Consider the following 25,019-nt stretch of genomic DNA (forward strand, 5'->3'; position numbering starts at 1 on the left):
ACTTCTGGGATTATTTTTCTTACACAGTGTAGTATACCTGGATACTACACTGGGACATTTCCTGTAAACAGGTCAGTAAAATCGTGTTTGTTAGTTAGTACAATTTTAAAGAATTTCTTTAGGTTTTCCAACTCCAAACTTAGAAACTTTTCATAGAAAAACAGTCAATGTTATCCTATGGAGGAAAATAGTGTTATCGGTTTAAAGAAAAGTACTTTGTTGTGGGAGTTGGTGTTCTGGGGTTAGACTCAGGGGTCCCCCAGTGTCAAGGATGCACTCTTTTTATGCCCTCAGCGGCACTAGGGCGGCCAGGTATAAAGTGCCGAGGCCCAATGGTATCCAATGGGGGGTAGGGGGCCTCCGGTTGGTGGCTGCTGACAAGCAGGCCACTGGGTTGTGGGAGCAAAGTTCCTGGACTTAAGCTCAGGGCAAATGGGGGTTTAGGCCAGCAGAAATGTTGCAACCTCATCGGCACTGGGGCAGCCAGGTGCACAGTGCTGTTTTGGCGTCGGAAGCCCTGTAGCTTTCAATGGGGAGTCTCAGGTTTGCAAAAGCACTGCAGGCTCGGGAACGTAGGTCTTCTGGGTGCGACCACCACTTGGAGAGGTTAGTTGGGATGTTGGGGGTTGGTTAGGCACTATCGGTTGGGTCACCCAAGGCCGTGGGGAGTCAGGTGCCTGTTAGGGTCGGATCTTCTTACCAGCTCTTGATTGCGGTTGGGGAGACCTTCCGGTTTGAGGCTGCAGGTGTCGGCTTGAGGCAGGTCAGGGGTTTCCGGATCTCGGGCAGACCTCCTCTTGGTGTTGAGCCACTCGAACTCGGGCCGTGGGCGTCGGGTGAAGAGGGGTGCAAACTCGTGGATCCTTGCGGAGCTGGAGTCTGGTGTTTGAACAAATCAGTTGATCACGGGAGACAGTCTTTGGGATTAAAGGCAGGCAGGTCCTCCGGGTTTCTCAAGGTTGCTGGCTGCAGGGCACAGGAATTTCGCTGGAGCAGGTTCAAGGTGGGGACAGGCTGGTAGGGCTGGGGCCAAGTCAGTGAGCGTCCCCCTCTTGTTAGCTTTGGCACGGCTGTTCTGTCCTTCTTTTCTTCTTGCAGGTTCTTGTCTGAGGAAGCAAGGTTCAGGGGTGCCCCTAAATACTAGATTTAGGGGCGTTACAGGTAGGTGAAAGGTTGGGACCAGTGGGTCCCTTCCCTGGGGAGGGTACACACCCTATTATGCCACCCTCCAGTGGGAGGGGGCATATGCCTTTCCCTGGTTGGCTGTGTCCCCCCATCTGCAAGATGGCAGGGAATGGGAGCTGTGCTTCACCTCTCCTCCCCCGCCTGAGGGGTGGAGTTGGCAGAGGTGGGCACACCTCTCTTCCTCACTTGTTTTTCCCGCCGGTTCTCCCGCCAAATGTCGACTTTTCACTTTGTTCTGCAGCAAGGCAAGCAGCCTGCAAAGGGAGTGTGTGTGTGTGTAAAGGTACAGGGCCTCCAAGGGTGACAAAATAAGTTCTGCAGCCCTTAGAGGTCTTCCCTTGTCACAGTGCCCTGGGTACCTGTGGTACCATTTACCTGTAGCTGACCTGTGGGCAGAAATGCCAATTGGGTTTGGGTTAGTTTTAGTGAAAGAACACAGGCCCTGGGAACCTGACTGGCAGGGACCTAGGGCACATCAAGTCAAAAGTGCATCAGTAGTCTGGCAAAATGTGGGAGGGGTTACTGCAACAGAAACCCTGCTTCTCACAAGGTGTCATAAGTAATGTTGGTCTAAATGATTCTGTATTCCCTCTGCAGATAGTTGTTCCATTAGTTGTTACTACACTATGTACCAGCAGGTGTTGCATGATGCCAACCAGATGCCACAACACATAGTATATAATGGTGACATCCCTCCAAAACCTTTGTGCTTCCAGTTTCCTAGCCCAACAAGTGACTGAAGAGAACGCCAACTCTAAGTTGAACTGTTCACCAATTCCTTAAAGCAAATTGGTGTCTCAGAAAATACAAGGATTATAACATTTGCTCAAAAAGATGAAAGTGCAATTAAATACTCTCTATACCTTCCTTGGCAAGTTGTAATATAAAGGTCAATACATCAAAGAAGCTTCAAGTCGATAACGTTTTTTCAGTGTCACAATCTATAAAACAGCGACACTAATACTTACACAGCTGGCTGGTGCTCTTTCTTCTGGTGAACACCATTACAAACACATCAAAATGATCTTCTCTAATAAACCTCAGCCACAGAATTATACGCAGGTTATTCAGGTTTAAAGAAGCAGAGTGAAGTAATGAAAAGACTGAGATGCAGGACTACTTCCCCTCCCGAGAAGAAAGCTCCACAAACCAGATCAGGTTGTTATCCATCATCGGCAAGACTAAATCTTCTAAAACATTCTGCCACATTAGTAGAAAATCTGTCCCTCGTCCTTCAAGTTGTGATCACCGAGTTCCCAACCTCATTCTCAGTCTCACCTGAGATACTTGCTGAATGAAGGATGCAAAAACCTTAAAACAATGATAACAACCTTAGGAATGAAGCCTGTTTGATTAACCCAGTGTGTGGATTACATAAGTAGTATCCATTGCACTATCAATAAAGTAAAAATGACAGTCCTTTGGTTGGGGTGTTAAGAAGCAGTACCATAATACTTTGCAAAACAAGCAAGTACACTTCCATTGATGCAAACTTAAGGAGCCAACAGTGCAGCCAAAAGAATACCTATACTCCTGCAGACACATACGAGTGGTCACCAACATTGCAGTGTCTACTCAAAATGACCATGTGGGGCAAAAAACAGGAATTCAAATTGAAAGTGTCTAACAGACACAACAAAACACAGGTACGATATTGTAGCCTTAATTAAGCAGACAACATTTATTACCATGTGCTCAGTCACAAAATATAAAACCCCCATATACTCCGGTACCTTTTATATAGTCCGTTTTAGAAGCACCTGCAAAATGTTTTTATGCATTCATTTTTTTTTTTTAGACTACCAAACTTTGACATGTTTTAGTAAAGGTATATCGCAAACGCTCAAGCCTGAAGTGCCTAGTAAAAATCATTTACAGCATGAGGAACAAGCCTTTTACTTGGTAGTTAGCCAGGTTATTTCATATGTAAAATATGCAGGGAAGGAATAGTATCTATAATAAAGAGCATTACCAGAAGATTTTCACTCACGGGGAACCTGGTGTCTGTGGATACCACAAGATCTTAGCTACCACATCTATGCAGCCAAAAGGTTTTCAATTGTCAGATGATCAAGCTGGCTTAGCTATGCAGCTGCACAGGGCTCCCATATGATGCACTGATAGCTGGTTATCACTTTGACCTATTTTGTATAGCCTGTGTGAGTAACTGGTAAAGTGGTCCAAGAGGCCCTGCCATAGTCTCCGTTGACAATATGGGTGGCTGGACAAACCATCTGCTCCAACAGGCCCTATCCAGTGTACACCTTCATTCATAAACTTGTATGAGAAACTTGCTCAATAGCTTTCTCACCTGCTGGCTTAAGGCTTCCAGATCCTTCTGGCCCTTCAAATAAAAACGTTCTGCACACGCAAGGACAGAATCAAATTCATCACGCTGGGACTGCTGCAAAAAATTAAAAGATGTACAGCTTCTTAAATTATATCACCCGACATCTGACAAGAGGATTTGCTGATACAATACTATATTCACAGAGCAAATGCACACATACGAAAGGCGTGCTTCTGCTAAAAATCACTTCAAGAATATACGTGATGGGGCAATTGCGTTAAGATTTTCCATTAGAAGAGAGATATGATATGTTCCTCTTAGTCTGTGCACCACTTTGCATCAACCATGTTCTGGAAAAGAGCGCAGAATTCCTGCAGAATTAGTCCACAAGATTTTGGTGGCCTGTGAATTGCGACAGTTTTACAGAAGTGGCCACATGCTCACTGAGATTGACAGCTCATTGGCCAAACAACCAACCAGTTGGCAATCAGGCGGCCAACTAAATAAACACCCAAATAGCAACATTTTAATCAGAACAAGCATGCATCTTAATGACCCACATTTTAGAAGCCTTTGTATGGTGTGGTGTCAATCCATTATTCCAACTCATTGTCTTGTGGGTCCAAATTGTGCATGTCGCAAACAGCCCAACTCACTATTTAAATGTGATTCAATTCACGTAAATGTATTTAATCTAGAATAGATATTATGAAAACCCAAGTGCTCAAAGCCTATATTTGCTCACTTGAATGAACTGCAATTCTGCTCCAGGCACTAACGTTAGCACCATGGTAGCAGTGGGAGCAAGATGGAGCGGATACAAGTAAATGTTGATTAACATTTCTGAATTGCTGTGAGCACAGCTACAGATAGAGATGAACTTATTAGAAGATGTTCCAAAAATCTTGAGTAGGGGGGGTGAAGGAGGCAAATGCTTGAATACTCTCTTGAACATGATAGTACTACCTTTGTTATGTTATGTGTATTTGTAAAGTGCACCTTCACCCACAAGGATATCTAGGCGCTTTCAAATGAAGTAACAACAAGTTTTGAATTAGTTCAGTAGGTGTTCACTTGAGCAGAGTGTGACATACAAATTTTGCCACGGAGCTCTTTGTTCTTTTTGCTTTGATATTTTTAGGTCTGTCTGTCTTAATTTAAGAGAGACCTGAAAGTGGATCCGAACTTAAGAGGACTCTGCAGAGTCTGGGAAATGGTAGCACAAGAGCAGTGGTTGGGGTAAGGAGATCATGCATGTTTCAGAATCTCACCAAGATGCTGGATGCCTTTCGAAGATCTGCACTAAGCTGCACCTCCTCAGATTGACTCTGTTGTAGGGACTTGCAACGACCCATCGCCCTCACATACAGATTATAATAGTGCTGCTGCTCCTGGAAAGCACAAGACATTTGCTTAAGACTTCAGTTTAAATCATTTATTTGATGAAGCAAGTACACATCATCATAGGCTTTTAATACAGGCTATTTACTATTTGTCAAGTGCAAATTGTTCACAAATGGTCATGTCTGTTCTTAACAAAGGAACAATTTAATTAAGAGTGCAGTTTGCAACATTTGCGTATCTTGCTTACGCTTCATTTAGTATTCCTTAACTATGTAAACATAATCTTAACTGGAAAGTTATGCATATTAAAAATCAATAACTATCCTGCCCCATGTCTGACGGGAATGCAAGGCCCACTGATCGCAGTATGCCTCACATACTACACTCAACACATTCACTTCAATTAGACCAGGCCCCTTGGGCAGCCAGCCATCCAACTGAATAACACCAACAACCTAGGAACTGAAAGTAGGAATCCAGACGATTACACATGGTCCTTGTGATAAGGGGACTTAAAAGATGCCAAATGAAAACTTGCAAATTCGAAACAAACCAATGACAGTTATAGTATAGTTAGGTCAGCTTGACAGCAAACATCACTTTATCTCTGTGAATTTATTTCACTGTCCCAGCAAAAGGCTGGGATCAATAGGTGTAAACTTTGTCTTTGTGAGAAAGGTTTGGTTAATAAAAAAATTAAATTAAGCAACAAAAAGTGTTTAGGGTTTTAGGTGAATGCCTTAAAAGCAGGCTCAAACATAGCTCCCAAGTTTAGATCTTTTCACGCCCAACACAGACAAATCCTAGGAAGTGGATTATCTTAAGTTTTTAAGCAATTCAAAAATAAATTAAAAAAAGAAGTGAAAAGTTAAACTTGAACGAAGATCCCAGTGCTCATTTGGAAAAAAAATGCTTTCGTGTGGCAGTTTTCACTATTTCTTCCAAACACCAGGACAACTAGCACACAACAAAAAAACAGGAGCCGTTAAGCATCAGCTCTTCAACTTCCCACAGGAACCAATAATATCAAGAGTCTAGAGACTATCATGCCTCTGCCACCCCTTCTATTCCGACCCAGCTTGAGAATTTGAGATGGTTAAGGCATATGAGGCCATTGGCCTAGTCTATCTGGAGTTCCCAGAATCTATGTGCACTGCAGATAGAACTATTTGATTGTTACTATTCTTATTCACGGACACTCACTAGAGAGAGGAAGGTCCAATATGACTATCTGGATTTATTTTGTTAGTGGCACTTGTATACCACACATTGTGTCATTAATATGGTCTTGTAGCAATGTCGACCACCCTGGGGTGCATACATGTATTCATCACAAATGGGAATATGAATCACCAAATTATATATTTGGGGATTCTGTTACGGTCATAATTGTATTAATCATTTCGTTGTGGAATTCAAGGTTTGGTGTTGGTGAACGTGTGGCTAAAGAGATTTATTAACTGTTTTCTTGTAACATTCATTTAACTGAAGAGTCTTCATCTGCAAGCGGCATGTTCATTTTCAGGAGACATTTGTGGAGAAATGCGCTCAGCTCGGAAGCCATCTGTGTAGCTGTTGATCAGCTCCTTAAAGCCACATTTTGTGTGCTGTATCCAGCTGTAGGGCCTATTTTTTATCATATTGAGTTTCATTTCCTACTTCCCCCTGTCCAGTTCTGGAAGCTACATCTAGCTATTTGTATCCACTTCTGAAGGGCATATCTGGCATAGTGTTTCTAGTTCTAGAGGCCACGTCTAATGTTTTGTATGAAGACCTAAAAGCTAAATCTGGAATCTCTGAATAGATCACACATTTTTAGACCCACAGAAGAAATTTATGTTCATTACACAGCGTAACAAACGATATGGGTGGAAACAGCAGATTATGTTGACAGTTACTTCCATTCATTTGCAACTGGCAACAGTAGGAAACATTTTCAGTGACAAATTCAGACTTCTCCATACGAAAATTAAGAATTCTTACATTGCTTTACCTAGCATGTCATCCAGCATATGTCCACTCAGAGATAAGCATGGTATCCAAGGCTGGCAAATTCGGTTTGGGAGAGCAGACCTGTAGCTCTTTATTAGACTTTGTGGAAAAGCAGCAGGAAATTAATCTGGCCAAACATCTCATGTACATGTGGCGTGCTTGCTCTAGTTTTCGGAAGGAGTGGCTAATCTAGTTCTACTCAAACAAGCCACTCCCTATGCCGAGCACAAAAGAAGGTAAGCAATTGACACTGACTAGCAGAGACAGGTCATGGGTGTTAAAATAAGCTTTTAATGGCATCCTCAATTCCTCTGGGCACTCAGAGACTTAGAGCCCGAGAAAGGGGGTGGTGGGAGAGCACATGCTCACCACCACCAGGCACTTAGAATCCAACATGGACTGAGACAAATATCACTGGGTGTGTACAGGTGAACCATAGCACTGAAGATATAGATGTTCTCACTCCACACACTCGTCTATGTTCTGTACAATACTCCACCGGCTCCTATATGATCTGTAAAATACCCCTTTTTTGGGAAAAAAGTTTTTTGCTTAAGAACAAAAGCGACATATCATTCCATGGAATGAAGGCCTATGCTGTGACATGGCTATTGCCTTACAACACATTTGCAATTACTACTGAGTATCTCAGTGGGCTGTGGTGAATAAATGGGTGTTATTTTCCTTTGAGAGAACATTGCTTCTGGTAGATTGGACAGTGATGGGAAAAGAGACATCTGTTATTTCTAGGAGGGAAAGCCACAACCAGGTCCTATATGTTATAAAGAGAAATCGCCTGTAATTGGACTGCTGTGATGGGAAGGAAAGACAAGCTTACTGGAGAGACATTAGTTTTGAAAGGGAATAGAATGGGAAGATACACCCTCTCGGAATATACAAAAATCAATGTCTCTAAACTGGGGATACTAGGAGTAGCTAAAAACTTCAGCCAATTAATAAGTCTCATCTCAGCGGACTCTTATTCTACAGAAACCTATAATTCAGTGCAGATGTAATCAACCTAATCCGGTCACTGAGATATTAGATCTCTCGCTGCAATAAGCCTGCATCCTTCTTGTATGCATTTTCAGGGGTCTGATTTCACAAAAGTACAAAATCCTTTTTGGATGTGTATGAAAGATATTCTATAGATGATGCTCAGACCTGTCCTGCCCCACTCATGGTAAAGTTTTGGGGTAAATATGTGTGTGGGTGGGGGTTCAGGGGGTTGATAACATGAGCTGCCAGACATTCTTAGATAATGGCTATGGTGGGGTTAGTGGATGTGCATAACAACATTGCGCAGAAATGGCACAGTCCGAAAACCCTAGAAACAACAACTTTGTGTGAGCGTGGATGTGTGTATGGCAACAGGAAATGATGTACAAAAAAGTACGTGCTCCTTAAGAAGTTTGAACAAACCTGGACAACTAGAACATATTGTTCATGGTCAAGTACATGTTTATGTTTATTCTGTCCACTGGACAACACAAACCCTCTCTCAATTTCTCTGTCTCACTATGGATCTGTGGAAAAGGACTGCCTGCCACTAAGGCAAGGTTTATATCTGTATGTACAAGTTGTTCAAATATAGATATGATTAATGCAAAAAATTCACTATAGGGGCTAGAGCTCAAAGAAATGCAGTGAGCTTGCACTACTGAAAGTGCTTCCAGTATAAAAACATGCATGCAAAATATAACAATTTGAAACCATTTCTAATGCTCCTAGAATGCTCTCCGATTATATGCAAGTGGCTATGTAAGCATGATAGCTATATTGGTGGTTGTTGGTGTAGGAAGCTGGCTTCTTATATAGTATACCATAAACAGGTATACTGTGCAAAGAGTCAAAGTGTTCCCTCGTGAGTGGAAAAGGGCTTGCTCTAGCTATCCCATGGTGCTCTTTTAGGGTGGAGGGGGGTAGAGTGGTCGAGCAGCGTTGAACTTATAGAGAAGAGTGTTAGACATTTGCAAATGCACACAGTCAAGTAATGACAAACAACTCAATAAGGAGATCCACATCAATTTATAAAAAATAACACATCTTTATGTATATTTAGGCACCAGAATCAATACAATCAGGTAAGTACATTTCGAGATAGAAATACTTTTAGGTTTCAAACATACATTACAGGTCAAGGTCCAAGGCAGCACCAGCAGGTCACCTCCAGTGGCACTAGGGCGGCCGGGTGCAGTGGTGCAATACAGTGTCAGGGCTCAATGTTAGTCAATGATGCTCGGTCCAGACGAAAAGAGGCTGCAGGTTTGGACTAGGAGGCCAGTCAGTCTGCACCAACAGGGGTGCTCAGGCCTCACGATGCTCAGGGACATGGGGGCACGTTTGTCCAATTCCACTTGAGCCAGGGGAGACAGGTTCAGATGTGTCATGAGGCGTCTGGTATTTCACAGCCAAGTCACTCACTGTCAGGGTGGGGCTGCAGGTGGCGGCGAGGAGTCCCCTCCTGGCAAACACAAGGTGGATTTCTGTGAACGGGCTGGGGGACCATGCTGGTACCATTGGCCCATTTCAACTCTGTCTTGGAACAAAGGGTGTTAGCCAGCGTCAGGTTTATGTGGTCCAGAGTCCTCGGAGTTCTTTCTGTCCAAACAGGCTGTGTTACTGACCTCCTTGGAGCAAAGGCCCTTGCCCTGGGGGTCAAAAACTCATCTGTGGCGGCAGGCTGGCTAAGACCAGCAAGTCAGCACTCTAGTAGTTAGTAGGTTTTCAGGGGGCATCTCTAAGGTACCCTCTGGGTGCATGTATTAATAGATACATCACTGGAATCAGTGTGGGTTTATTAATACGAAATGTTTGATACCAAACATCTTTGGTTTCAGTGAAGCCATCATGTAGCTGGGGAATTTGTTTTAATCGGTGTCCAGCACATGCACTTAAAATGGCTTCCGTGGTAACTTGTATTGGCAGGAATTGAATTGGCCAGCACAGAGGCATATCTGCTCATGCAGATATTTCCACACATGCAGTAGAGTGCACCCTGCCTTAGGGCTGGAATGCCTGCTGTAGGGGGGGGGGGGGGGGGGTTACATATTTTGTATGCAGCGTCTGTATGCATGGCACATAGGGCTGTGTGCTAAGTCATATTTTCACTTTTGTCTGCAGCAAGACACACAGCCTGCAGTGGTAATCTGTAGGAGTTTGGTGAGGGATCCCTTAGGGTAGCACAATACATGCTGCCGCCCTTGGGGACCCTCTTTGGGGTACAATTTAATAGAGACTTACAGGGATGTCAAACGTCTTAACTTGAGGGAACAATTGTACAGTTTTGGGAAAGAAGTCTGGCACTGGGAACCTGGTTAGCAGGAACCCAGGGCACTTACAGTCAAAATTGCATCGAATACCAGGCAAAAAGTCGGGGGTGACCATGTCAAAAAAGGGGTACTTTCCTACAGCCATCTGAAAATAAAATGCATACAAAATAAGCAATTTCAAAAGAACGTTTTTACTAAACTATTGTTCAAGTTTAAAAAAACATTCTTCTGAGACATCGCCCAGAAAAACATATTTGGTGCATTCAATATTTACAAAAATATTCTAATGTTAATAATGGAGAATCCGTGCAAAGTCGCTGTAGGCAACATGAAGGTTAACTATGGGACAGATTCTCAAAGAAAGTCACAAAAGTGTACCTGCAGATCTGAAGCATTCACAAGTGTTTATAGAAATAGGTCTGAAAACTGTATCTCTAGAAAATGTTTGTTAATTCTATTGTCGCAAGTATACACTTGTATATTTGTTCATGTGAAAATCTGCTGAGCAATTGAAAGTTCCCTTTCTCTACAGCCACATTCCTCCACTCCCACCCAAACTGGAAAAGGTTTTGCTCCCGCCCTGGTCATGAGTAAATTTCCAATCTTTTCAAGTTGGGAGAGGAGTTGGAGAATACCCTTAAATATGTTAGTTTGTGGGTGTTTGCACAGACTCTCAGACCATGCCAAGATTTGCTCTCACACTTTCTACCTACTTCCAAGCCCCTGTATGTAGATTTGAATAAACATTATAAAATAAAATTCGTGCAAGAGTCCACACCGCTATAAATAGAGCCTCAGCATAATTAGAGAAGCTTTTATCAGAGCTCCAATATAAGCTATTAAAAATACATTCCTGTCTTATGATTAGACTGGTCCTGTATCAATTTCCCTACCCCTCCTTGGGTGCCCTGTGAGTGTCCTACAAAGGAACTAGGGACACTAACATTGGATATCGGTTGACTGAGAACAGTGTTATTCTAACAATGTTGGATACATACTAGTTGTTTTACAAGATGAAAAGGAAACTGAAAAATATTTTTTTTAATGGAACTCTTTAGCACAGCTTTCTCCAACTTCACCCCATTTTCTTTTCAGGCCAATGCAAAAATGTCTCCAAAACGCCCCAAGCAAAACTACGGCAAATTCAAAAAAAGTCAAGCCTCAATTGATCTTACCTCAGATATGTGGATGACATCTGTCTGGATACAAGCCTCTCTTTGTTCTGATGGGCCTAGATAGGTAGGCAAGCCCCGGTTCTGTTGCCAGTCCTGAAGCTGGCGGGAAAGTACTTCGATCACAGTCAGTGTGTTCTCTAGACGATGCTCCAACTCCTGTCGAGGGATAGTGCTCAAATGTTCCCGTGAAAAACTAGAGAGAATCCACAGAATTTAGATTGGAGAAGAATTCACAATACATTCCTAAAAGCAAGTAAATTCACAAATGTGAGTAAATTTAATATTTAGTTCTAAAGCTATTCCCTTGCCCACTCTTATCAACCCAAGTGGTGTGCAAATTAATTTGACGGTGTTCCATTGCACCTCTAGGCGTTTGCAGGCCTGGAAACCTTGAAAGTCAGTTTTTAGTGACCTGGCGCTTGTTGGAGTCTTTTTTATATACTAAAAAGGATCTTTTTTATATACTAAAAAGGATCAAACTCTTTCATCGGTCTCATCATAGAAATGCAACGCTAAAGTTGTAATGTGTGTATAATTTCCGTAATCCTTGGGTTAATGTAGGCACTTGGCCAAGTCATGAAATAGCTTGTATTTTATTACATGTATGGCTGCCTCTCCCAAACCTGCCTCTGTGATATTGGTAGGTCTGGGAAGCAGACAAATGCGATACTTGTTGGCAGTTCCAGCTTCTTAGCCAGCAACAGTTCAAATTCGGAGCCCATGGAGAGGATTCACACTTCTAAAAAGGTAAAAATAAACTGAAGTACTAGAAGGAAGAGTGCTACATCTAAAACTCCTAGACCGTCTCAAGGTATCACATGACATGATGCAAATGAGCAGATCTGCACGCACATGCAGAAAAGGGTCTGAAAGCGTGCAAATTTGTAGAGCAGCCTATCACAAGTTAGCTTTATCACAAGCAAGACTGAGTAATAGTCTGTTACATGCAACAATCACCTTAAAATCTCATCAGAGTTGGGGCATATTCCGTTGAAGGACAGTTTTTTCGTCTGATTGTCTGGTTTCTATTTAGTCACTGCAATGAAAGCTTAGTAATTCTAGGCAATCATATGTCAGGATCGACTTTGAGCAATTAATTTGGGTCGGGAATGGGATAGAATCAGTCCCATCTAGCTTACATTTAAATGAGTAATGAGGTTAGTGAGTCAATCATGGCTCAAGCTCTCCTTTATCTGACACTCTCCGCCACATCAATACACAATGAAAAGCAGCAAATAAAAATACTCAATGGTCCTATTTTTTAAATACATTTCTGTTTACCATGAATAGTCCCTTGGCACCAACGACAGAATGGATGCTTATAGTTTCAACTCGATGGCACTCATTTGATTAGCCTCAAAATGAGGAATGGCTGAGCAGACTCCCTGGATGCAGTGTTTTGACATATTAAGAACGTGTTAAGTACAGTTTATTTTTCACTACTACCTGAAGAAAATAGGGATGAGTGGAGACCTGATTGGTCAAGCAACTTTATGAAGCTATTTGACCTGTAGATCTAGGGTAATTTGTTGCATTTTTTAAGCTCTGCAGTCACGCCCCTATACGAAGTTGGGATTTGTATTCCAGAGTTTGAATGTCTGAAGACCAATTACTATTCTGAAAAAACATTACATATTTACCAACTCATGCTCTTCTATATTTCACACCACCCCACCTATTACTTTCCTTCCTCCTTCCGCCCCTCATTGCCTGCTAAACAGACAGTGGCCTATTCAGAATACATTTTCGCTTAATGTGGTAAGATACTCACATTTAGGTACGCATATGATGTGCAAAAGGCTCATTCCCTCTAAGCTGATCCCTCTTTTTAACTCTCCAAATGCCATTTCTCCTCTCCACAATGAGTGAGCCCAGGTATGCTTATGGTAGCATAATGCACTACACAAATATAACATTCACTTCCTGAAAAAATGCATCAATGCCATCTAAAGAGAAAGTTTCCCCTCATTCTCAGAAAGGGTGAACATGAAGAATAACACTATGTGCAACGATTATTAAATTGCATATTAAAAGCACCCATTATTTACAACGGTTTTGTAATCGCAAAAAACACGGTATTAAGCAACATGAGATGGGGGTTGCTTTTTCAACAGTGGGATGGCTTTGGCAAGTTGGGGAGGCCGAAGTGGGGGGGGGGGGGGGGGGGTGGCGTGAGGGGGGGGAAATCAGTGGGCGGTGGGAGTAGTTGACACTTTCTGATTGGCTTATGCCTGGCACAAAGTTTTGAATAATGCTCGTGTCCATCTCGAAATTAGCAAGACTCAAGTGTGGAACGTTTATATTTCAATCTTGGAAGGCGTGTGGCCCTCACAGTCCTGCGACAAAATGCTCTGCTGACCCCTTGTATAATGCTCTCAACAATGTGTTAGGCATATGTATGCTTCTACGGCTCACTCTGGACATGTAAGTGATACCTTTAGATTTTTAACATGGAATGTACGTGGCCGTAACAGCCCTAAAAAGATACGCACTGTGATAGCGAGCCTTGACAGGCTAAACGTTCACGTGGCCATGCTACAAGAGACCCATCTTACTACTCTCACCGAACGGACTGTGGGATCCCGGTGCGAGGGGGTGCGGATTTTATCATTCTACTCTTCGCATTCCCAGGGGGGTGATGATACTTGTCAGGTTCATGGCTCAGAGATAGATGATCAGGGCCGACTGGTCATTGTGCATGGAACACTTGGAGGTGAGAGTGTGCTCTTAGTGAATGTATACGGTCCGAATGTGGATGATCACCCATTTTTTGCGGATGTGTGGCGCCGTATTTCTGCTTTTCCCACTGCTGAGATTATCGGGGGGGGGGGGAAGACTTTAACACTTGTTTGGATGCTAACGCTGATAGGCTGGGAGTAGGGGCAGCGCAGCAAAGACTAACCACTACAGCGCTTCTGGGCATACTGGAGGCCAGGAATCTGCATATCTGGTGCATGAGGTATCCAGGGGCCAGAGAGAGAGTATGTTTATTTCTACGGTCCATGGTACGTGGTCCCGGTTGGACTATTGGTTGTTATCGGAGGCTGCTTGTACCTGGGTTAGGGATGTTCAACACCTAGCAAAAACGCTGTCTGACCATTCCCCTGTTTTCCTGGAACTGATGGTTCCTGGTTATGAAAGACCCCCGTTTTCGTGGAGATTGCAACCGTCCTCCCTGACTGATCAGGTTTTTAAGCATACAGTAGGTGAGGCTATTCGAAATTTTTTCAGGGAATATGAAGGGACGGTAGATAATCAGGGGATACTATGGGAAGCCTTTAAGGTTGCGATTCGGGGGTTGGTATTAGTGCACAGGCGGGGGTCCTTAGAGACCTACGTCGTAGAATCCAAAAGCTGGCTGGGGACATAGCTGCACTGGAGTGGGCCTATGCTTGCGACCCAGTACCAGAAACGCTCTCTGCAAACCGAGATTTTGTAAACATAACCAGACAGTGGCTCAAGATATGGCGCACAGATCCCGGAGGTGTATTGCCTGTTATTATGAGGAGGGAGGACGCCCTAGTCGCTCATTGGCTCAGAAGTTGGCCGCCCTTCGCAGCCAGGCCCTGATAACCGAACTGCTGGACGGGGACTAAGTAGCGCATTTTGGTAATACGGAGATCAGCAAAGTTGTGCTGGACTATTATTCGGACCTATATGGGGACCGGGAACTGCCTGTTGCGTAGGATATTCATGCTTACTTGGATGATGTGGCATTGGGCTGGTTGCCGCCAAACTACCGCGAATACCTCACACAAACCTTTGATGAGGAAGAGGTTAAGCAAGCCATCATGTCTCTCCCAACCTGCAAGGCAGCGGGGCTGGACGGGCTCCCTAGTGAATTTTATAAGGCTTATGCCGATGTTCTCGCACCACGCCTGCTGGAGGTATTTGCTGAGGCGTATGACTCGGGAGATCTACCTCCCTCCCTTAAGGAGGCTTTACTGGTAATGCTTCTGAAACCGCATAAGGTGGCAAATGTCTGCGACTCCTACCGGCCCCTCTCTATTATAAACATCGATGCCAAGATATTGGTCAAGATGATTGCGACAATACTCCAGCCATTAGTCCCCAAACTGGTCCTACCGGACCAGACTGGATTCGTGCCCTCAAGATCTACAATGGACAATATCCGCACACTTTTCGCTACCCTCCATTATTATGAGCAGGACTTCAAGCGGTGGCCTTTGATTCTCTTCAGTGGGAGTTCATGTTTACCGTCCTACTGCGGATGCACCTGCCACGTTCTTGTAAAATTGGATACACCTCCTGTACACTCAATCAAACATTTGTAAAGCGCACTACTCACCTGTGAGGGTCTCAAGGAACTGGGGGTGGGGAGGGGGGAGCTGCTACTGCTCGAACATCCAGGTCTTGAAGTCTCCTGAAGGTCAGCAGGTCCTGGGTCTGCCACAGGTGGATGGGGAGGGTATAACACGTCTTTGCAGCGAGGCGGAGAATGATATGCCGCCGACGGTCGTTCTGCGGATGCATTGGACGGTGGCGAGGTCAGCGGAGCAAAGCTGGCGGTTCGGGGTGTAGAAGGCGAGTCCTTTGTTGAGGTATGCTGGTCCGGTGTTGTGGAGTGCCCTGAGAGTGTGGGTGAGGAGCTTGATGGTGATCCTCTTGTTGACGGGGAGCTAGTGCAGGTCGCTCGGGTGGGCTGTGATGTGGCGGTGGATGTCGAGGCTGAGGTGTGCAGAGGCGTTCTGTATGCGTTGTGGTTGTTTCTGAGTTCGGCCGTGGTTCCCGCGTAGAGGGCGTTGCAGTAGTCCAGTCTGCTGCTGACAAGGGCCTGGGTGACCGTCCTTCTGGTTCCGGTTGGGTTCCATCTGTAGACCATGTGGAGGGTGTTGAAGCAGGAGGAGGAGACGGCGTTGACCTGCTGGGTCATTGATAGCGATGAGTCTAGGATGAACCCCAGGTTGCGTGCGTGGTCGGTGGGTGTCGGTGCAGCTCACAGTGTGGCCGGCCACCAGCAGTCGTCCCAGGCGAAGGGGTTGGAGCCGAGGATGAGGACCTCCGTCTTGTCCGAATTCAGTTTCAGGCGGCTGTTCTTCATCCATTCGGCGACGGCCTTCATTCCTTCGTGGAGGTTGGTTTTGGGGGTGGTGGGGGCCTTGGTGAGGGAGAGATCAGCTGGGTGTCGTCAGCGTATGAGATGATGTTGAGGTCACGCGATCGGGCTATGTTGGCGGCGGTGCCATGTAGATGTTGAAAAGTGCCAGGCTGAGGGATGATCATTGGGGTACGCCGCAGATGATCAGAATGGAGGGAGGCGGACACTCTGGGTTCTGCCGGTGAGGAAGGAGGTGGTACAGTCCAGGGCTTTTATCATGGATCCCTGCGTTGTGGAGGCGTGTGCGTAGTGTGTGATGGCAGACTGTCGAAGGCGGCTGAAAGGTCTAGGAGGATGAGGGCAGCGGTTTCTCCATTGTCCAGCAGGGTCCTGATGTCGTCGGTGGCGGCGATGAGGGCAGTTTCGGTGCTGTGGTTGCTGCGGAATCCTGATTGGGATGGGTTCTGAGTGGTGTTCTCCGCGAGGAAGTGGGTCAGTTGCCTCTTGACAATCTTCTCGATGACTTTTGCCGGGAACGGGAGTAGGGAGATGGGCCGTAAGTTCTTGAGGACCTTAGGGTCCACCTTGGGTTTCTTGAGTATGGCGTTGATCTCGGCGTGCTTCCAGCTCTCCAGGAAGGTGGCGGTCTCCAAGGAGTTGTTGACGATCTCCCGGAGATGGGATGCGATGGTGGAGCTTGCTTTGTTGAAGATGTGGTGCGGGCAGGGGTCAGATGGTGAGCCGGAGTGGATGGTGTTCATGATTTTGATAGTGTGGTTGTTGACGCAGGTCCAGGAGAGCAGGAGATCGGTGTGGCTGGGGGGCCGTGAGTCTGAGGTGTTTGTGGCTGTCGGGGGGCCTGGTTGTTGAAGCTGTCGTGGATGTCTGCGATCTAGCGGTGAAAGAAGGTGCACTGCACCGGTTTGCTCAGATTCGCGTGAAAGGGTGGGTCTCCGATCCCTTTTCTATCGAACAGGGCACGCGGCAGGGTTGTCGCCCATGTTATTTGCACTGGCACTAGAGCCTCTGGCGGGCAAGCTGCGTCAACTGCATGCTCAGGCGGCGCTGCGGTTTCGACAGAGACCCTTGGTAATGTCACTTTATGCAGACGACATGCTGCTATATGTCCGAGAACCCGCCACATACTTATTTGCAATCCTACGTGAATATGTCAAATTTGAAAGATACTCTGGATTGGACATTAACTGGGCTTAGTCCACTTTGTTTCCGTTAACTGCAGGCACTACGTAGATTGATTTAGAATATCCCTTGACGTGATAGATTGACCCAGTGAAATATCTGGGTATTTGGTTACACAGGGATCCTGAGGTGGTGATCACAGCTCATTACTGCCGGGTTGTTGATAATATTACAGCTCAAGCTGCGCGTTGGCTAAACTTCCTCTTTCACTTGCGGACCGCACTGCGGTCATTAAAATGTCTTTTTTGCCTAAACTCCTTTATTTATTTGTTAACATTCCTATCCGCCTGAACAAAGCGCGGTTTACTGCATTGCAGTCGACTCTTCTAACATTTGTCTGGGGGGAAGGGGCAAGGGGGGGGGGGGCTAGAAAGCCCCGATGTAGTTGGGCTGTACTAACTCTGCCCTTTGACAGCGGCGGGTTTGAGGCCCTCGATATGCGCTTATATTACCTATGCACAGAGGCGCAGTTTGCACATTTTTGTTATTTCTCACAGAAGTTCCAACCACATACTGCGATTGAAGCGGACTCTGTCCTGCCTATGCACCTGAAAGCTGCTGCGTGGAGGGGTGGCAGAGGAGGCCCGTGTTCTGAAATTAGCCCGGTTCACTGTACGGCCTGGGCGTGGAAAACCCTTGCAAGCAGAGCACAGCTGGATTATTTATATTCCCCAAAACTACCGCTTGCTGCGCACCCTGGTATATAGGCTGCTAGGGAACCGATGGCCCTGCAGACACTGAGTGCGGTGGGGATTACTCATATTGGCGACTTATATAAACAGGATCGATTCTGGACTTTGTCTGATCTGCAGGCGGGTCAAGACACCAGATTCATGCTAGGTTTACCTATGTCTGTGTGCGGTAGGCGATTCGGGACATTTACCCTGAGTTCCCTATGGAACCGCGAACACTATAAGCCTTACGGGCGGTGCTGGGGGAGGGGGGGACCGAAGCGGTCTGATCACCAAATTGTATAATGCGTCTCTCCGGGAACAAGAAATAACTGCATCTCCCTCATATAATAAATGGAATGGCCTCCTGTCCTCTGAACTGACATTGGAAGAATGGAGGTTTGGCTGTGCATTAACGGGGCACCTGTCAGTAAACTGCAACCTCCACATCATCCATTTCAAATATTTACACCAGCTCTACTACACACCGACTCAACTATGCAACTTGCGTGAAAGTGCGTGCTGTGTGCGTTGTGGCCAGGCGGATGCAGATTTTGTACATTTAGCTTGGTCTTGTGCTGGCATCTCAAAAATTCTGGGTACGTGTTACGCAAGTATTAACTGAGATCACTGCAGAACCTGTGCCCGAAGTATGTCTGTTGGCCTGGGTGCAGAAGCTTAAACCCTGTAATAGGCGCCTAGTAGCAATAGCTACCCTGTTTGCTTAAAGAGCGGTGGCACAATGCTGGGGGGCATAGGCTGTACCAACGGTCAAGAGATAGATCCATGATTTACTTTATTGTAGGGACCAATTGGAAATATACACGAAGAGTTGCCTGAAGAATCCCGTCCAGATGACATTTGGGCTCCCCTCTCCGGGTATCTCCTTGCAAATCCGGATTTGACATAGTTTCCTGTAGAAGTGAACGCTGTATAAGGGCCAGGAGGAGTGCGACTGTTCCATGGGACTATGAGGTGCCACACTGTACTAATGCCAGAAGCCACAACTGTATATTCTAGTGCCGGGATGGGGTGAGGCGGGGGGGGGGGGGATGAGGGGTTGTTTATAAAGGATGGCTTGTTTGTTTTTTACATGAAGAAAAAAATGGCTTGTATAAGATATATTGGCTCAAAAGAATTGTTCTGTCCACCTTGTTGGTGGACTATGTATGTTAACTGCTCCTACAAGCTGCTCAATGAAAAATACAAAAAATTAAATTATGGTGGCAGTGTTTCATTACTATGCATGTGTCACTGTTGCACCTCCTAAGGTACAATAGCACCAACAGTTTACTCAAAACCGTGAATCACCTATCATCATACTTAAAGCCTAAAGTGCACATAAATTACTGAGAACTTTGAAGTATTATATTGAACAGGATACATTTTTACGGCACTTAACTGGTTTTTTTGGATTGTTTTCCTCAAAGTGAGGGCAGCCACTCTAAGGCTTAATGGGCAAATATTATGGCCTTGGGATAATGAATATTTTGGTTTTAGGCCAGAACTTGCAATTGCAAATTCAGAAGGTGCCCAATGCAACTCTCATGACGCTCATTCCAAGCACCACACTATATCATGCAATCAATTGTGGAAACATCAATAGCTGTGCCTGAAAAGCTATTTTCTTTAGATATTTAAAAAAAAAAACAAGAATTGGTTTGTATTCAGGGACTTACTTCCACAGCAAGGAATCCGTTACATCTCCACTGTCTTGCGTGCATGGTTTCCGTCTCACCCCAAGGCTATCAAAACTAGCCGAGGTATTTATGCTCTTCTCCATAATCATGATAGGGGTCATCCATGTGACAGCACTGGAGCGGGAAATGGGAGTTACATTTGTACCAGCCTCTTGTTGAGGGACAGGAGACCATTCCATTTGCCTAAAGATCTCACTTGCAGAAATGTTCATGCTTTTCTCCAGCAGGTCTAAGGGCGTGAGCCAGGTGACTAAAGCAGATGTGGAGAGTGGTGTCATATTAGTGTTGGACTCTTGCTCAGAAACGGATATTGACTTTCTCGGACACATACCTGTTAATGCTGAATCGAGATTCACACGCTTCTCAGGTAAATTAAAAGTGGAATCTCTGGTCAGGGCACAAGGACCCAGCACTTGTCTGCTACTTTCAAACTTGGAAGACAATGGTGTCGATGGGGGTTCTAGGTTAGCTGGCTTCTCTCCAATGCCCGAAGGTAGCACACCAATGTGCAAACCATGCTCTTCTGCCTTTAACATCCCAATACGTTCTGTTGTACACAAAGCAGCTGTAGATTTAGCAACTTTTGCAGCTGTTGTCTTAATGCCTGAAGAGGCTTCATTCCATGCCTCAGTTTGAAGAACCGGTGTTTTGTAGGGTGTGGCTTGAGAAAGACAGCCGAGTCCCAACCCATTCTCACTAATAAAACGCTCCAAGCTAGCATTCAAGTCCCATTCAGAGAGTTGCAGAACAGTTTCAACCTCTTTACGGCGAATAGTTTGTGGGCAATGGAACTCTGGCCCCATAGTTTGCTTTATACTAGGCAACACAGACGCGTTTTTGATTATTCTGAAAGTCTCCATTTCAATGAATGGGTCATGACTGCAGCTCATCTGCCTTAGAACACTTCCTTGATATTCACAGATAGTAGAGCGCTGAACAGTCTCCTGCTCACTGCAGCCTGAGGGCTCCATAACCTTCTCACTGCTGCCAAATTTGCCCCCAAGTAGATCGTCTTCTGAAGAACCAGTTAAGAGTGGGACAGCTTTCTCCTCTTGCCCACTATTAAGGAGGGGGTCTCCATTCACATGCAAGGGCAGTAGCCGACCATTTACCATGCTGCTACTCAACTCTAGTGACTTGTCCATTCCAGAACAGAAGGGTAGACAATCATTATCATTTATGATCAAGGCTGGTGTCCTTTCACTGATAATGGCATTCAGTGGTGAGCATTCTGCTTCCCCCCTACGACTGGGGTCAAGTACTCTCTCATCTTGAATGTCATTCAATGACTGTGCACATCCCACAGTACATACACTTATCACCCCTTCCTGAGATGTAACTCTACCCATGGTTAGTGCATCCAAGTTCTTCCCTCGGAAGATGAGCTCCTCATTTGTCAATGGAAAAATAGCAGCCAGCGACTCGTCTTGATTTCTCTCGATCATGGTTCCAGGAGGTCCAGTGCCTATTAGGTTAACACTATTCTGGTGCAATGTAGATGTTGAAGAAAGAAAGTGGAAATCAGAGCACGCACAAACATGTTTTCCGGATGGAGTTTGAGGGAGCCCCTCCCCACAGCCTGGCTCGTAGCAATGATGCATGATCTGTTCTACCTTAAATGAAACAGGCAAAGCTCCTTTCCTTCCTTCCTCACAAGGGAAAACTCTTCCCTTTTCATTTGTCTCCAGGACTTGATGATTTAATATGCCTGTTGATTCACCAGTTTCAGCAGCAATTTTTCTCCTCTCAGGCTCAAGAGAAGCATGCTTGAATGTGAGATGGCTATAGGCAGATACATCACATTGAAACACCTGTTCGCTTTTGTTTTCCAGAGAAGGTGCAGCAGTAGATTCGCTGGCAGTAGAGTAATGTGCAGGTTCCTTTTCTCCTGTGGATAATGAAACTTCAGCAGCAGTGTCCAAATGCAAATATGTCATCACTGTCTCCTGGCCTGCCATAGACTTAACAGCAGCACTCTTATCTGGACTTAGCCCTGCCATGATGCTTTCACCATGGTCCTTTGGTTGCAGGTAGGACCCCCTCGTCTCTGGCACTTCAAATGGTGAGACTAGTGATTTGTGTAGAGTTAAATTAGAAGCAAACTCTCCTTTTTGTGTTCCAATACTCTGTGGTTCCTTGGGGGTGTTACTTGTGAATTTCAAGTAAAGGCCTATGCTTTCCACATCATCTGACACAAAAGGTTCACCTTCTGAAGTCACATCTACAGACAGACTCATGTTTTCTGTGCAAGAGTCCAGGAGAGAGTGGATGGTCAACTTGCCCTCTGTTTCAAGCATCTGCTGAAGTGGAGTATCAGGGCAAACATTGACTGGCGTCCCCATTTCAGAAACATGAGCCATCTGTAAAAAGAAAGAAATATCATGTAAAATTAATTAAAAGAAACAATTATATTAAATGCAATCATGAAAGGACTGAAAAGAAGTGTAAGCAACAATACGAAACCACTGGCAAACAAATTATTTAACATATCAGTATGGAAAAATAAATATATTCTTCTAAAAAGACTATTTTAAGATTAGGTAATTTAGGAAACCAACTCGAGGAACTCTTGGATCTATATCCTGAATAGTCTGCTGCACTTGAAAGAGAGGTTTACATATAGCCCGAAACAACAAATCACAGTTCTCAGTTATCAGAGAGGAGCAAATTATTTCACCCCCAAAGCTCGCTTGAGAGCTGGAGGGATAAGGCCCCAAGACCAGGGACATTAGTCTATCATACAGAACAATGATTCGATTGGCCACTTCGGTCCACCTAAATTATGTGACCCTTCTCTAGAGGTTACCATGCGATATGAGGAAAATCAAAAACTGTGCGAAGGCATGTAAAGATAACTTTAGCACTGCGGTTTGGAGCGTCTCATAATAGCGCATTAGAAAGGCTCAAGGATGTCAGGAACAAAAAAGTTTCATTCCATTCAGACACACAGACTACAAGTCCAAAAGATTTTTTGGGGCAAAAAGAGAATTACAGGTAAGAGCATGATCAAGAAGCTAGCACAAACATTTTAAATTGGGAACACCTTGGCCATGGTTTTCAAGGAATTGACATATTGAAATAACTTGCCTGTGTGGGCATCTTGTTCAGTAATGGGGTGAGCATCCTCTTGCTAGACAGAGAGCAGGTTTGGTTTAGGAGCTTGGGTTCTGAGGTAGCATTGGGCTGCAACATGAGGTCCCTGAGGGGTGTTCGCAATCCTGACTTCCGCAGCAGCTTTTATGGGAGAGAGCAGAGAGAGGTTAAAGAAAACCATTAAAGCTGCAGTACAATAGCCGACAGAAATGGAGAATACAAAGGGAGACAAACAACCATTCACACATGTATCAAATTACTTAGTAGTTAAATGGTCAGGTGATAAGGTTCAATCATATCGCAATCACACTTCAGAAGCAAACAAAACAAATGCATGGCATTGGGTATTTCGGCTGAAGCACTTTTATTTGAAAGATTGGAAGCACTGGCAACCCTTACAGGACAGCTATTGCAAGACGGCACATCCCGCCCCTGTTCAAAGCAGTGGGCTATAAGTGTACCAGGTGCAGTGCTGAGCATTTATGACAGGTATAGGCGTGTTTAATTTATCTTGCCTCTTCAAGCATCTCAGTTGGAGCTTCTACTATTTAATCCCATGAGAGGTGGGGGAAAGAGGTGGCACTATGTTGAAGTACCTGAACACATGTACACTCCTATTGTTCTGGGTAATTACTTTTGTCACATCTTGTTCGTGGAGTGTTAATGTCTATGAAATAGACTTAGGTGCGCACATCTACACCAGAATCACCATCTTCGCCCCTTCGCCCACTGGACTGTTTAACCCGATTTACGACCAGAAAAAAAAAGCAAATCACAAATTAATTTTATCATTTTGCTCTTCACAAGTGTTTCAACTCCAAACAGGACTGAACACCATCAGTTACTCTGGTCTATTCAGTCAGACATGCTGCATTCTAGGGCTTTTAGAATTGCTTTCAATACTGTTATTATGGGCTCAGAATTTCCAACATGAAAAGTAATGTTACCTAAAACGCCAAAATTGGCCGAAGGGGGTCATGGCTTGTAGTAACTATGTTTTCAAATTTTCATGGTGCTCTAGTCCATTAAAAAAAAAAAACTTGCATTCAAAACCAAAAGTAAGCATGGCTCACATATTTCCATTAAAACAAGCACCAACAATGCCAATCATTTTGACTATTGTGTAGCAAAGCTTTTTATTCTATGCTCTACTATCACACAATACAGATGCAACATCGCAGCAGCAGAGTAATCTTCCATAAACAATAATAAGTAAACAAAAAGTGGAAGCAGAAGGAGCAACAGAAGTTTCTTTCTTAACAGAACAGGAAGCGACAGTGCAAGCTGCCCTTCCGCAAATAATAGGTACAACTAACATGTACAATGCAAACTCATCTCCTCATAGAACAGGTACAGATAAGCAACAGCAGTGGATTTTTTCTTTCTTAACAGAACAGGTGCAGTGTGGTAGCAGTTGTTCGGTCATCCCTCTCCCAATGGATGGGTGCAGGTGGGCAAACTTAAGTGAAAGGTCCACACTTCAAAGAACGGATGAATCATGGTACTGGTAAAAAAAAAAAAATGCTTCCCTCTCACAGTGAAGGCAATAGTAGGACATGCTTCTGTTTACTGTAGAACAGCTCCAGCACTGCACTGCATCAGTAGGTGTGCAAGACCTGTATATCATACACAGCTCTCTGGAGCATATGTGTAATCCACTGTGCTGAGTGTACAGGTGGTTGAGTGAGTCAATACACAAATGACGAGGTAACTAACTTGTGCCCCCATGCAGTTTTGTCATCAATTACATAATTACAAATGTTGAAGTGATATTATCAACGATGTCGCAGAACATGTCATGAGTGATGTAATATGTGGGGTAAATTGCAGTGCGCAAGTTATAATTATCTTGGAGCACGAGTAATAGTTACTTGAGATAACTATCACGGGCAAATTTATTTGTTTAAAATGACATGTTTTAACTGACATTTTCACCTACCTATAACATCCCTTTAACCTTTGTTTTTTTCAGTGAATATCTAAGATTTGTTTTAAATGCAAAGTAAGATATAATTATCATCTCCAACTATACTGTCAC

General features: G+C 44.6%; 1 protein-coding gene across 4 annotated transcripts in view; it reads right to left on the reverse strand.

The window, feature by feature from the left end:
• The window catches only part of SPAG5 (sperm associated antigen 5), a 577,046-nt gene that overhangs the window by 543,068 nt on the left and 8,959 nt on the right, over window positions 1-25,019 (reverse strand). Inside the window, exons 3-7 of one of the 4 annotated variants that reach the window (XM_085649119.1) lie at window positions 22,976-23,122; window positions 19,868-22,248; window positions 11,259-11,451; window positions 4,747-4,866; window positions 3,497-3,589 (exon numbers count right to left, since the gene is read on the reverse strand). In XM_085649119.1, the coding sequence (XP_085505245.1) occupies window positions 3,497-3,589; window positions 4,747-4,866; window positions 11,259-11,451; window positions 19,868-22,248; window positions 22,976-23,122 (2,934 nt within the window). The remainder of the gene's footprint in view (window positions 1-3,496; window positions 3,590-4,746; window positions 4,867-11,258; window positions 11,452-19,867; window positions 22,249-22,975; window positions 23,123-25,019) is intronic. The other 3 variants (XM_085649121.1, XM_085649120.1, XM_085649122.1) reach the window with 3 other exon arrangements.

The sequence above is a fragment of the Triturus cristatus genome, chromosome 3_2 (assembly GCF_964204655.1).
Source record: "Triturus cristatus chromosome 3_2, aTriCri1.1, whole genome shotgun sequence".
Lineage (NCBI taxonomy): Eukaryota > Metazoa > Chordata > Amphibia > Caudata > Salamandridae > Triturus > Triturus cristatus.